The sequence below is a fragment of the Pongo pygmaeus genome, chromosome 18 (genome assembly GCF_028885625.2).
Source record: "Pongo pygmaeus isolate AG05252 chromosome 18, NHGRI_mPonPyg2-v2.0_pri, whole genome shotgun sequence".
Lineage (NCBI taxonomy): Eukaryota > Metazoa > Chordata > Mammalia > Primates > Hominidae > Pongo > Pongo pygmaeus.
The window spans coordinates 45,117,978-45,130,051 of NC_072391.2; the positions used below are offsets into that span (position 1 = coordinate 45,117,978).

General features: G+C 45.3%; 1 protein-coding gene across 1 annotated transcript in view; it reads right to left on the reverse strand.

Moving 5' to 3' along the window:
- Positions 1–2,929: 2,929 nt before the first annotated feature.
- Positions 2,930–12,074, reverse strand: part of ABCC12 (ATP binding cassette subfamily C member 12) — a 72,855-nt gene continuing 63,710 nt past the window's right edge. Inside the window, exons 25-31 of the mRNA XM_063654369.1 lie at positions 11,171–11,260; positions 8,576–8,765; positions 7,958–8,117; positions 6,775–6,853; positions 5,627–5,740; positions 3,926–4,090; positions 2,930–3,818 (exon numbers count right to left, since the gene is read on the reverse strand). Coding sequence (XP_063510439.1) covers positions 3,732–3,818; positions 3,926–4,090; positions 5,627–5,740; positions 6,775–6,853; positions 7,958–8,117; positions 8,576–8,765; positions 11,171–11,260 — 885 coding nt within the window. The 3' untranslated portion in view covers positions 2,930–3,731. The remainder of the gene's footprint in view (positions 3,819–3,925; positions 4,091–5,626; positions 5,741–6,774; positions 6,854–7,957; positions 8,118–8,575; positions 8,766–11,170; positions 11,261–12,074) is intronic.

Below are 12,074 nucleotides of genomic sequence, written 5' to 3' on the forward strand. Positions count from 1 at the left end.
ATAGAAACTGTTTTCGTATCTCCTTTTTTGTTTCTCCTATATTGAAAGTCAAGAATGAAAAAGACCTTAGCACTTTGTCCAAATTTTACAGATGGAATGGGGGTTCAGAGAAGGCAAGCTACTTTCCCCATATCACACAGCCACTCAGTGGCAGAACAAAGATCCCAACCCAGGCTATAGTAGGTTGTCATATTGTTCCAAATATTTGCTGCCCTTCCAAAGAGGAAGCTTATACAACTCCTGCTGGAATAAGCTTGGTCCTTGTGCCTTGTGGTGGCCCTCCCTGTGGAGTGGGGTATATACCACCACCACTACCCACACTATTGAACTCAGGAGCAGCCAGGCAATTTGTTTTGCCCATGAAATGTGGATGAAAGTAGCATGTATCACTTCTGATTGCCGTGTCTGCCTGCCCTCTATCACAAAACATGATGTTCCTGGCAGAGACTGCTCTGCTCTGCTGGGTCGCAGAGTGAAGAGCATAAGCACAGCCACAGCTCACCTGTGATGGATGTGTCACATGAGCAAGAAATAAGCCAATGTGGTCTGGGGTCTTTTGTTACTGCAGCATAACTGAGTCTACCCAGACCAGTACTCAGGCTTTACAACACAGGCACTGCTCTTTCCCACCAGGAGGATTGCATTTCCAGCAGTGTTGCATGGAATTTAACAGCACATGTTTTATTTTTATTGTATTTATTTCTGTAGTGACGAGGTCTCACTGTGTTGCCCAGGCTGGTCTCATACTCCTGGAGGAGCACACTTTTTAGAGTCAACCTGCCTGGATTCAAATCTCACTAGTGGCTGACCTTGGTCAGGTTACTTTCTCGATGTCTCAGTTTCCTCATCAGTAATATAAGGATAACACTTGTACTGTGTTAGTCTATTCAGGCTGATATAATAAAATATCTTGGACTGAGTAATTTATAAACAACAGAAATTTATTGCTCACCGTTCTGGACGCTGGGAAATCCAGGGTCAAGGTGCCAACAGATTTGGTGTTGGGTGAGGGCCCATTCCTCATAAATGATGCCTTCTATGTGTCCTCACATGGAGGAAGGGGTGAACAAGCTTCCCCAAGTCTCTTTTATAAGAGAGTCAATCCTATTCATGAGGTCTTCACCCTCATTAATTAATCACTTCCTAAAGGCCCTACCTCTATACTGTCACACTGAGGATTATGTTTCAACATGAGGATTTTGGGGGAACACAATGTTCAGATCATAGCAGACACCTACCCCACAGGGATATGTTGAGGATTTAATAACCTAAGCCTGTGCTTTGAGGAATTTGGCTAAATGGCTACTATTATTCCACATAGTCTCCCCTTAGCTGACATGGCAGTGATAGCAAGGGGTTGGGGTGGGAGAGGGGTTTGCTAAGATGGTTTCGTGTCTTATACATGCAAACAGTCAAACCCTCAGAAGTCACTCTCTCCCAGGGATGATACTGATGACCATCATTGTCCTTGCAACAGGCCAAAGGGAAAGGACTGGAGGGGCTTTGCTGTGAAGGGGTTGGGAGCAGGGCCTATGGAGCCATACTGGTTAGGGTTCAAGCCCCATCTCTGTCCCTTCCTTCCTGGGCATCTGTAGATAAGTTACTAATCTCAGTGAGCCTCAGTTCCCATCTCATGGGGTAAGGTGAGGATTCAGTGAAATAATTCATAGAAAAAATGCTTGTCACAGTCCCCGGCACACTGCAAGGTCTCAGTAGACATCAGGATCAATGTCGGTGTTCTTCTCCTGCCAGAGTAAACCAAAGCGAGTGTGGGCAGAAAAGGAGTCACAGGAGGTGATTCATCTCTCAATGCCTCTGAAGGAGCAGCAGGGATCATTGTAGCCTATCCTCTGTCCTCATGAAAACACCATCTCTTGAAATCACAGACTGATTATCTGGCTGGTGTCAAATTGGTAGAAAGTAAAGCATTCCTCCCTGACATTGCACAACTGTCATGGATTCCCACGGCCAGCACAGACTGCCCAGTCTGCTTGTCATATTGGGGAAGTTATCATATGTCCATAAAGGTGATGCCCACACTCCGCTGGGAGCAGCTGCTCAGAACACTGTGGATGTGGGTTTAATGACCTTCGATCAGGGTCATGCACCATGGGGGAAAGCTCAGATCAGGCAAAGATACACTGTGTCCCTTCACACAGAGATCCACACTTGGCCTGGAGCTGCCCACGGAAGGAATCCCCTGGCTCACGTCCTTCTCAGCCACATGTCTTGTGCACCCTCTGCTGAGGGCAGGATCCATCGCTGCCAAGCTGCTGGGCCAGGGCTTTCATGCACTTGCCAGGTTATAAGCTCTACCTAAGGCCAGGTGTGCTCATCCCCCCTGCCCAGGCCTGGCTGGAGGAGGGCTGGAGAATAATCGTTTGGAGGTTAACCTCACATGCCCAGCCCTTGAATTGCTGGCTGTTGGCTTTTTGGCCAGAAATCCAGATTAAGCTCTTAACGTGCACACACACCTGGGAGGGGTGTCCGCCAGGCTCCACAGCTGTGTTTGAGTGAGTTCATTAGATGTTGTCATTCACGGCTGCCACAAGTGTTTCCCGAGTGCTCCCAGGTGCCAGGCACTCCTTCTTCCACGTCTGGGGAAGCAAGTACGTGACCAACACTTAGAAGGGGAGTGGGGTGGGGGGTTGTGGTCTGGAAGCTTTGCTGACCACACTGCCCTGAGCTGTATTTAGAGCTCAGCCTGGGGCCTAGAAAGCAGGCCCAGGGAACCTCATGGGGCCTTCATTCCTGATGAATGAGAAACAGCCAGAACTCCCGGCATGCCCCTTGGCGGCTACTACACAAGAGCTTGCTGGATTTTCTACAAATTTTTTTTTCCTAAATGTCACCATGAGTTAGCAGCGCTCACTCCTGGGGCTGCTGGGAATACATCTTTACTGCTTCCATCAGAACCAGCCTCAAGGTTGGAGAGAAAGCTTTTTATTTGGTAAGTGACTGTGAAGGTTCATTACTGAGTGAAGGGAGACAGCAACAAGGGTCTATGAGAAGAAATAGTACATAAATTGGAATATCTTCAGTGAAATAATTGCAAGGCAACATTTCAGGGTAATTTCCTACTGCGTTTTAATGATGAATAAAGAAGATATAAAAGTGTCATTTATAGAGAAACTCCAGCATTTTGTTTTCTTTGTTATTCTAATAGATCAATTGAAACATATAATAAGATTTAAAAAAAAATTTTTGGCCAAACAGTGTATTCAATCTTTCGCGCTACAAATCTGTGTCGTTACCACTTGTCACCCAGTCAAGATGGAAGTGAGTGGGGTTAAACGAGAAGAAAATTCTGCTCTTTTTCCCTCTGATAATGGGCAAGGAAACCTTGCAAACTCCATCCTAAGGCATTTTCCCATGTTGTTTATTGTGTCTGGTTTCTTACTGAAAGTTACAATATTTTCAATCTCAGGCACTGGGGTGGTTTTGGTGAAAACACATGAGGAACCCTTGGGGATTTGGGAGGTGAAGGGCAGTTTTTTAATCCATTAGCTGGGTCTGCCTCGGTTCACCACCCAGAACCAACCCCAAGCCCACCAAGTGGGGTGACATGGACTGAGTATGGCAGTGGGGACAACTTCAGCCCCAGCTCACTCCGTGGATGGGAGGGGCTGAAGACCAGGTCTGCCTGCAGAGAGGACGGCCCCTCCTCCTGAAGACCCCTCCTACTCATCTCACAGAGCCTCTTCCTCCTCTAGAATCAGCCGCCAGGACCTCTACAATCTGACTTCTGCTGCTAGTAACATCGCAAATGCAGAATCTGGCTTCTCTGCAAGGACTTCAGGCTTGTCAAACTCAATCACCTGAAAGTCAGAGAAGAAGAATTGAAATCATCAGAAAATATCTACCCACTGTAAAGCTCAAACCACTGGACTTTCTGGGGAGGTGAAGCCAAAAGAGCTTCCTATACCTTCCCATTTTCCATAACCAGGACATGATCGCAGTTGAGAACTGTGTTGAGGCGGTGGGCGATGGTCAGCACAGTGCAGCCTTTGAAGGCATCTTTGATGGTGTTCTGAACCAGGGTGTCAGTCTTGGAGTCCATAGAGGCGGTGGCTTCATCAAGGAGAATGATCTGTCGAGGAGGGAACATCGTAAAGGTCATACTAAGCCAAAGGTGCGCTGAGAGGGGAATTTATAGCCTTGGCTCTATTTACTTTAAAAAGAAGAAGAAGAAGAAAAATAAGACCACAGATGAAAAGTAATTAGCTAAACATCCATCTCAAAAAAAAAAAAAATTAGAAGAACAAGAGTGAAATAAAAGTCACATCACATCACCTCCATCTTTCCAAAGGAACTTGCTAGAGGGTCAAGGTTGTATATCCTTTACTTCTCTTTTTAAGTGGTTTATTCTAACCCTACAAACTCATAGGGAGACAGGCTGCACAGGCTTTATCTACTGTGCTAAACTGAGTTGGCATGAAGCACAGCAGCACTTACATTCATTCCCTATATTGCTTCCATACCAAATGATCACAAACTTAGAGACTCAGTGTAAATTTATCTTCTAGTTCCAGAAGTCAGAAATCCTAAAATCAAGGTATTGTCAAGGCTGCATTCTTTCTGTTTCCTTGCCCTCTCCAGTTTCTGGGCCACTTGCATTCCTTGGCCCACAGCCCCTCCTGGCATCACAGCTCCTTCTCTCTTTTTGACTCTTCTGCCTCCTCCTTGGAAAGCCCCATATGAATACGCTCAGCCCACCCAGATCTAGGATCATCTCCCCATCTCAAGATCCTTAATCGCAACTGCAGAGTCCCTTTTGCCAAGTAAGTTAATATATTAAAAGTCTCGGAGGAACATGTTCACAGGTTCCAAAAATCAGGACATCAACATCTTTGGGGAGGTGGGTGCATTATTCCACTGATCACAGGACGGATTTGATTTAGCAAATCAGAGCACTTGAACTTAACCCCTGACTCTGCTTGACTGGCCAAGTTACTTAACTTCCCTGAGGCTCTATTCCCTCGTAGGTGAAAGGGGGCTATGCCTTATTGATGAGCTGGAAATGGAGACAACACTTAAACCACTTAGCAGCGTGCAGTGCCACGGCAGGCATCAGATCCATGCCGGTCCCTCTCCCCTGACATTAGCACATCTAGAGAATACACACAATGGGTCACACCTTTGATGAGGCTTCAGAGACTGGCATTACTAAAGCAACAGCAATCCCTTCCTGGAAATCAGTAAGTAAGGGTGGCTAAGTCACAAAGAAAAATAAGTATAAATTCTACAATTCCCATATCCTAGCATTCTGATGGCCCTCTTGAGCGTCCTGGGGACAGTGTATCCAGATTCAGAATTGTTCAGAGACAATGGGAGAAAGTTGGGAGACAGATTTTTCAAACTCAAACCACTTAGGCGAGCAGAGTGAAAATCTAAGTGAGACCTCCCCAGGGGAAGCCTGGGAGAGGAAGGTGCTCTTGCTGTAAATGGCTGTTACTTTTCAATTTTTATCCCTCACAACTTTGTCTTAAGAAAAAGTGATCGGTTTTTAAATGGCTCAATTGCTCTCTCTTTGCTGAAAGACAAACACGTGGCACTACCTCCTGGATTGAGTGGCACTGCGGGAAATATCCAAAATTTGACCAATCCATTTTCCGTGTTTTCTTACCTTTGAATTACGGAGAAGAGCTCGGGCCACACAAAGCAGCTGACGTTCCCCTACTGAGAAGTTTTCTCCATTTTCTGTGACTTCTGCCTGTAATTTTTCTGGGAGTTTCATTATCTATAAAACACAGAAAATGCCACATTTGTGCTGATGATCTATAAAATTGTCCTATGCTGTCTGTATTGATTGCCCCCTTCTCTTGCATTCATCAGCTTGCTTTATTTTACTGTGGCAAAGAAAGTGCAAAACAACAATCATTTCAATATTGCAAACAGGCACCAGGGAAAGACCGGGGAGTAGGCGGACATTAATAATTTAAAATCACAGTATGACTCATAGAACCCTGTAGACAATTCACCAAAAGAATAAATGATGCAGATGCAGTCCCAGAGAGCACACAAACACGTGGAAACGGCTTTCTGGATTGCTGTTTCCATGGACCAAATAGAGATGGGATGGGAGAGTTTTCTGGACATTAAGCAAGGGTAAGACAGGGTCTGACTTATCCAGAGTGACAAGCCAAAGTGGCCTTGGAAGATGCTCACGTTGGTACCAAGTCCTGGAAAAATATCACGTTGGGCTGCAGAGGTGGCCATGCTCACCTGCTGACTCCAGCTGGGGCTGTAGCTCTTATAGGACAGGGTTCCCTCTCGCAGATGGTCCGGTCCTCTCCAACCAGCCATACTTGCCATTCCCAGAACATTCCACACCCTCCCGTTTTCTGTGGCTTGTCTGTTCTGATAAGCAAATGAGGCCATTGGCAGAGTAGCAGGGCCTTCCACCTGCTCTACAGCCAGATACGCTTGAGTTCAAGTCTCCATCCTGCTACTCACTAGCCTGGGCATGTTACTTCCCTGAGCTTTAATTTCTTCATCTCTAAAACTAGGGGTAAGAGTACCAACCTCAGAGCATGTAGTAAGGACCAAGTGAGATGATACATGTAGTGCTCTTGACTGGATCATTGTAGAGCCCTATTGTTGCTTTTAATAGGAAAGAGTAACTAAGGATTATGTTCTACTGACTTACGTGGTGTCCACAAATAAACCTGGCTAAGTACTGGCCTAGGTGCTTGTCAAATTTAAATGTAGGCCAGGAATCTAGGGCAGTGGTGCTGGGAAACAAACTCCTCCTCAACAGCCCCAGAGACCTACTGTGTCTCTCATGAATGTTCTCTCCAGAACCTGCCAGAGCATCTCGTCGGTGTGACTCTCAAAGGGATCCAAGTTGTACCTGCAATGAAGGAGAGGAGAGGACAGGGAGCCAGATTTCCAAGGACAAGAGGATCGATGGGGAGCAGGTTTTCTGTAGCATGTGGAGGAGGGTAGGAGGTGGCATGTGATGACCTTGTGCTCCAAAAATAGTGCTCAGTACAGGACAGTGGTCCACAAAATACGAGACCAAGGGCCCACAACTCTGCGATGGAGCAGAGACCACTGAGGCAGGCAATGACAGGTGAAACCCTGCCAAGAGGCAGCTCTGAGCAAGGTGCTCAGAAAGACACACCTGGGCCTCTCAGCAGCCCTGAGTAGCAGAGTGGGTTTGAACTGATAAAAATTCTTGGCAGAGAAAGAGAGAGAGTAAGCAACCCAAATCTGCCACTCCATGCATCGGCAGCTCCTAGGGCCTCACAGGGTGCTGAGCAGCTCAGACGCAGAATGTAAATCTACTGTTTCAAGAGGCAGAATGCATTTTTCAAACAATGAACTCTAAATACAGTAAATACAGTTACCCTACTTCATCTGGTGCTCTATGGGAGAAATGTTCCTCTCATTACAGAGAGAGCCACTGCACTGGCTAACTGAGAAACTGCCTTTCCCCTTGTGCCTTGATATCAGATCTGGAGCCCCATAGAAGCTGCAGCCCTACTGTTCTTGTGCTTGAAATAGCTTCTGTTCACTTAGGTGTGGAAATAAATGAATGCACTTTGCAATGGATAGCTATATACATGGGGTAACTATTTATTTTATTGTGCAAACTGGGACACTTTTCAGAGTGGCCACTGCTAAACCTGATGGGATGCTGGGACACAGGCATAAACTAGGGCTGTCCAGAGCCACTGGAATATCTTCTCAGTGTATGAATGAATATAGAAGCATCTTGTTCATTAATAATGTGTTTATAAAACACAAGTAATGCTCAGACCCCAGGCCCTGGCTCCTCCCAAGGCTGGATGCAGAAACAGGGACCAGCAGTGCTTGTGAGCCCCCCTGGGATACTGCTTCCCTCAGACAGAACAGCTCCAGGCCAGCCTTGCCCTGGGGACATCACAAAGTTCTTGGTCAGTCTGATTTCGCTCTCCAAAAATAGAAATGCACAATGATTAAAAACAGCTACCTTACTGTACCTACAAACAGGACAGGATCCTGTGGGATCACGGTCAGCTTGGTTCTGAGGTCTTCCAAGCTGAGAGTGCAGATATCCACCTCATCAATAAAGATTGTGCCACTGGCTGGCTCCACCAGACGAAACAAAGCCATTCCTAAGGATGACTTTCCTGGGAACCATAAAAGCAAGAACAACAAATCAAACATCAGTTTGTGCTTCCATCATATCCAAGCATTTAGTCAGTGGGATTTTTAATGCAATGCAAATGTGTCCATAAGGATGATGGTGTAGACAGAAAGTGTCTTCACCAGGGTGGGGGTGGAGGGATGGGCTGCCCTGACACAGTTAACCTGCCCATCCTTGCAGGGGCCCTTAGCACACAACTCATCTCTGGAGCCCGTTGCACTAGGATGATTGTCATTTAATTAATTCAAAAACTGATGTGTTTGCGTCCATCTCTACACACCCATTCAACCTGAAATCCTAATTTACCGTAAAGAGATTTGAGGGAAATAACAGCCAATCTGACACACATACACATCACTCTCTGGTGTGACTTAACTAGGACATCCAGTGGAAATCCAAAGAAAACAACCTGAAAGAAACAAAAGCAGAGCTTGTCCTCACCGGAACCTGTTCTTCCAACAATCCCGACTGTCTGCCCACTTTGTATGTTCAAGTTCAGGCTGTCGAGAACAAGCGGGGTGTTGTCTCTGTATCTCATCTGATAGTCTCTGAAGGTGATCTCCCCATGGCTGGGCCAGTCCTTGGGACAGGTCCCCACTTTGAGGGGATGAGTGCATTCAGGAACACAGGTCTGTAAAGGAGAATAACCAATGACCAGTGAATAGCCATTTGTTTTTTCATTTATTTAACTAATTCATTCATTGATTCACACAGTTTCAGGTACTGCTGCTATTCATGGTGGTGAAAGAAACCAATAATGACCCTTAATTCTAGAAACGCACGTTCCAGTGGGGATGTCAGATAATAAACAAGAAAAAAAATTTAAAATGATGACAATAAAACAGAGTATTGCAATAGGATACAGAATGTGATTTGTGTGTTGGGCAAGGTGGGTAGGAGAGTAAAAGTACTTGAGGTTTGAGGAAGGCACCTATGTGACATTGGACCTGAGGGCTGGAGTGCTGGGAGGATGCCAGCTACAAGAGAATCAAGTCCAGAGCCCTCCAGGTTGGGGGAACAGCTAGTAAAAAGGCCCTGGGGCCAGAATGAGCTTGGGCAATTTGAGGAATGGAAAGAAAAGTCATGTGGCTGGAGCTTAGCGAATAGAGGGATGGATGACTTAAAGGAATACACAAGGGGAAGCACATACTGGGCTTGTGGGCCTGGGAAAATGTCAGAAGTGTAGCCCTGAAGCTGTATGACAAGGCCAGACATAGCTTTGAGTTTGCAGAACTCAACCAGATTTAATTTCAAGATCTGCAAGAATCATCATTATGCTGGAAGTAGAAAGATGATAAGAATGCAGGATGTCAAGTTCAGAGGTCTTTAGACATACATGAAAAAAAAAAAAATTTCAGTCTCCTAAGAGTCCAAGAAATGCAAGGTCTAATTAAGGAGCCGGGCAGCTTGGCTTCCTCACAAGAGCAGCCCCTTCTCTTAAGTCACCTCTGTGTAAACAGCTGGAAATAGGGATCCCGTGTGCCCCATCAGGATGGCTGACCAGCCCAAATCTCTGGTCAATAAGCAACCTCATTTAGCTGAGAAAATACCTGTATTATTAAGGACTGAGTATTTTTAACCCCTAGAAGATTTAGAATTAGGAATAAAAATATTTTAGAGAAATAAAACTGTAACAGTAATATTTTTAGTTTAAGAAATCTGCACACTTGGTGTTTCAAGTATTCACAATATATTAACAGAACTTGGGCTTGTGATTCTAATTTAAAATGTATAATTGAATAATTGATTTAAATATGATTTTAAGTTAAAAGTTTACTGTTTATAGCATTGATACTGTCATGAAAACTTAAAGCTTACTATATTTATAAGTGTAATTTATTAAATTTATACAAACTCAAGAAGGTTTGTTATTAAATCAGATCATTGAGTTACTTAAAAAACAAATTGAATGTATTAAATTTTAAAATGCAGTTTAAAATGTTTTAAAGTGTTTAACTAAGTTTGTAAATGGAGCCAAACACTCTTCAAAGGCACCTAAATGTGATTGCTAGAATTGGCTAGACTTCTTTTAAAAGAATAGCAAGATTTGTAAGTTGGATATAAAAGCTTTTAAAGAAGAGTTAGACTAAGCTTCTATTTTTTCAACTTATGACTTTAATCAATCTAATAATAATTTTTAACTTAAAAAATGTTAGAGTCAGGGTCTAGCTCTGCTGCACAGGCTGGAGTGCAATGGCATCATCATAGCTTACTGCAGCCTCAAACTCCTGGGCCCAAGTGACCCTCCCTCCTTAACCTCCTCAGTAGCTAGGACTATAGGTGCAGGCCACCACACGTGGCAAATTTTAACTTTTTTTGTGTGTGTAGAGACAGGGTCTCACTATGCTGCACAGTCTGGTCTCAAACTCCTGGCTTCAAGCATTCCTCCTGCCTCGGTCTCCAAAAGTGTTGAGATTACAGGCGTGAGCCACTGAGCCTGGCAAAATATTAATTTTTAGAAACCAAAGTAAACCACTGAATTGTATTTTTCTGTGTATCAAAACAGCCGTTAAGGAAACCTTGTTAAAAAGAACCTCACATTCAACAACAAGGACTTTAGAATGTAGTGTAAATACAGGTTTTAGGAAGAGGGATGACTCGTCTGATTTTGGGTTTTTTGTCGTTGCTGTTGTTTTTGATTTTTGAGACGGAGTTTTACTCTTGTTGTCCTGACTGGAGGGCAATGGCGCAATCTCGATTCACTGAAACCTCCACCTCCTGGGCTCTAGTGATTCGCCTGCCTCAGCCTCCCAAGTAACGGGGATTACCACCGCTCGCCACCATGCCTGGCTAATTTTTGTATTTTTAGTGGAGACAGGGTTTCACCATGTTGGCCAGGCTGGTCTCAAACTCTTGACCTCAGGTGATCTGCCCGCCTCGGCCTCCCAAAGTGCTGGGATTATAGGCGTAAGCCACCATGCCCGGCCCGATTTCGGTTTTTTAAAAAGACCCCTTTCGCATCTAAAAAGATCCAGTATTTGCCCAAGTCCTGCCAAAATTAACTTGTCCCTCCTGTTTGATGCAGTAATTTCTTACCGAAATGTATTCCCTGAGAAGCTCCACGGAGGTGAATTTGGCTTGCGTCTCTGTTCCCGTTCGCACGCACACTTGGAGCAGTCCGCTCAGCTGTTGAAAAGGAGCGAGCAGCCGCAGTTAGAGCCCCTTCCTCCTTCGGGTTCTGCAGCTCCCCGTTCAGGAGGCAGCCCTGGTGAATGATCCCTCCCCTGCCTCGCGCAAGACAGCACAAACAGGAGGCCTGCCTTCCCAGCCAAGAGCCCAGAAGTAAAGATATTCCTGTTGGGGTGTTTTGCCTTTAAACACTTCCTTTGTATTTAGAAACAAATGGTAATTATATTTTTCCCTGGCACTCCAGATGGTGAGAATCATCTCCCCACAGAACCACTTGATCACATGCCTCTTTGAGTGGTGGGAATTCTCCCTGGGAGCTGCAGAACTGCTGGGTATCGGCCCCTTGCTGCCACCTGGCAGGGTCTTGCATCTCAGAGCAGCCCTCCCCTAGCCCCTTGCTCAAAAAACAACTGAAAACCATATCACCATAAGAGACCAGAAAACCATCAAGCCTGTCTCCTTGCTATAGTAATGAGAAAGTCAAGGCTCAGACTGGGGCATGTGGCTTGCTAAGGTCACCCACCTTAGGCCTAGATCTCCCAAAAGCCAACCCCCAGATTTCACTGCAAGAAGTATATTAGGGCAGGTTGAATGGTGTCCCCACCCCTAAAAGATGTGTCCATTTCCTAATCCCTGGAACCTGCCAATGCTCTCTCATTTGGAGAGAGGATCTTTGCAGGTGTTAGTAAGGATCTTGATATCATCCTGGATCACCTGGGTGGGTCCTAAGTCCAGTGATAAGTGTCATTATAAGAGACAGAGGAGAAGTCACCGAGGAGAAGGGGACGTGAAGGCAGAGGCAGAGACTGGA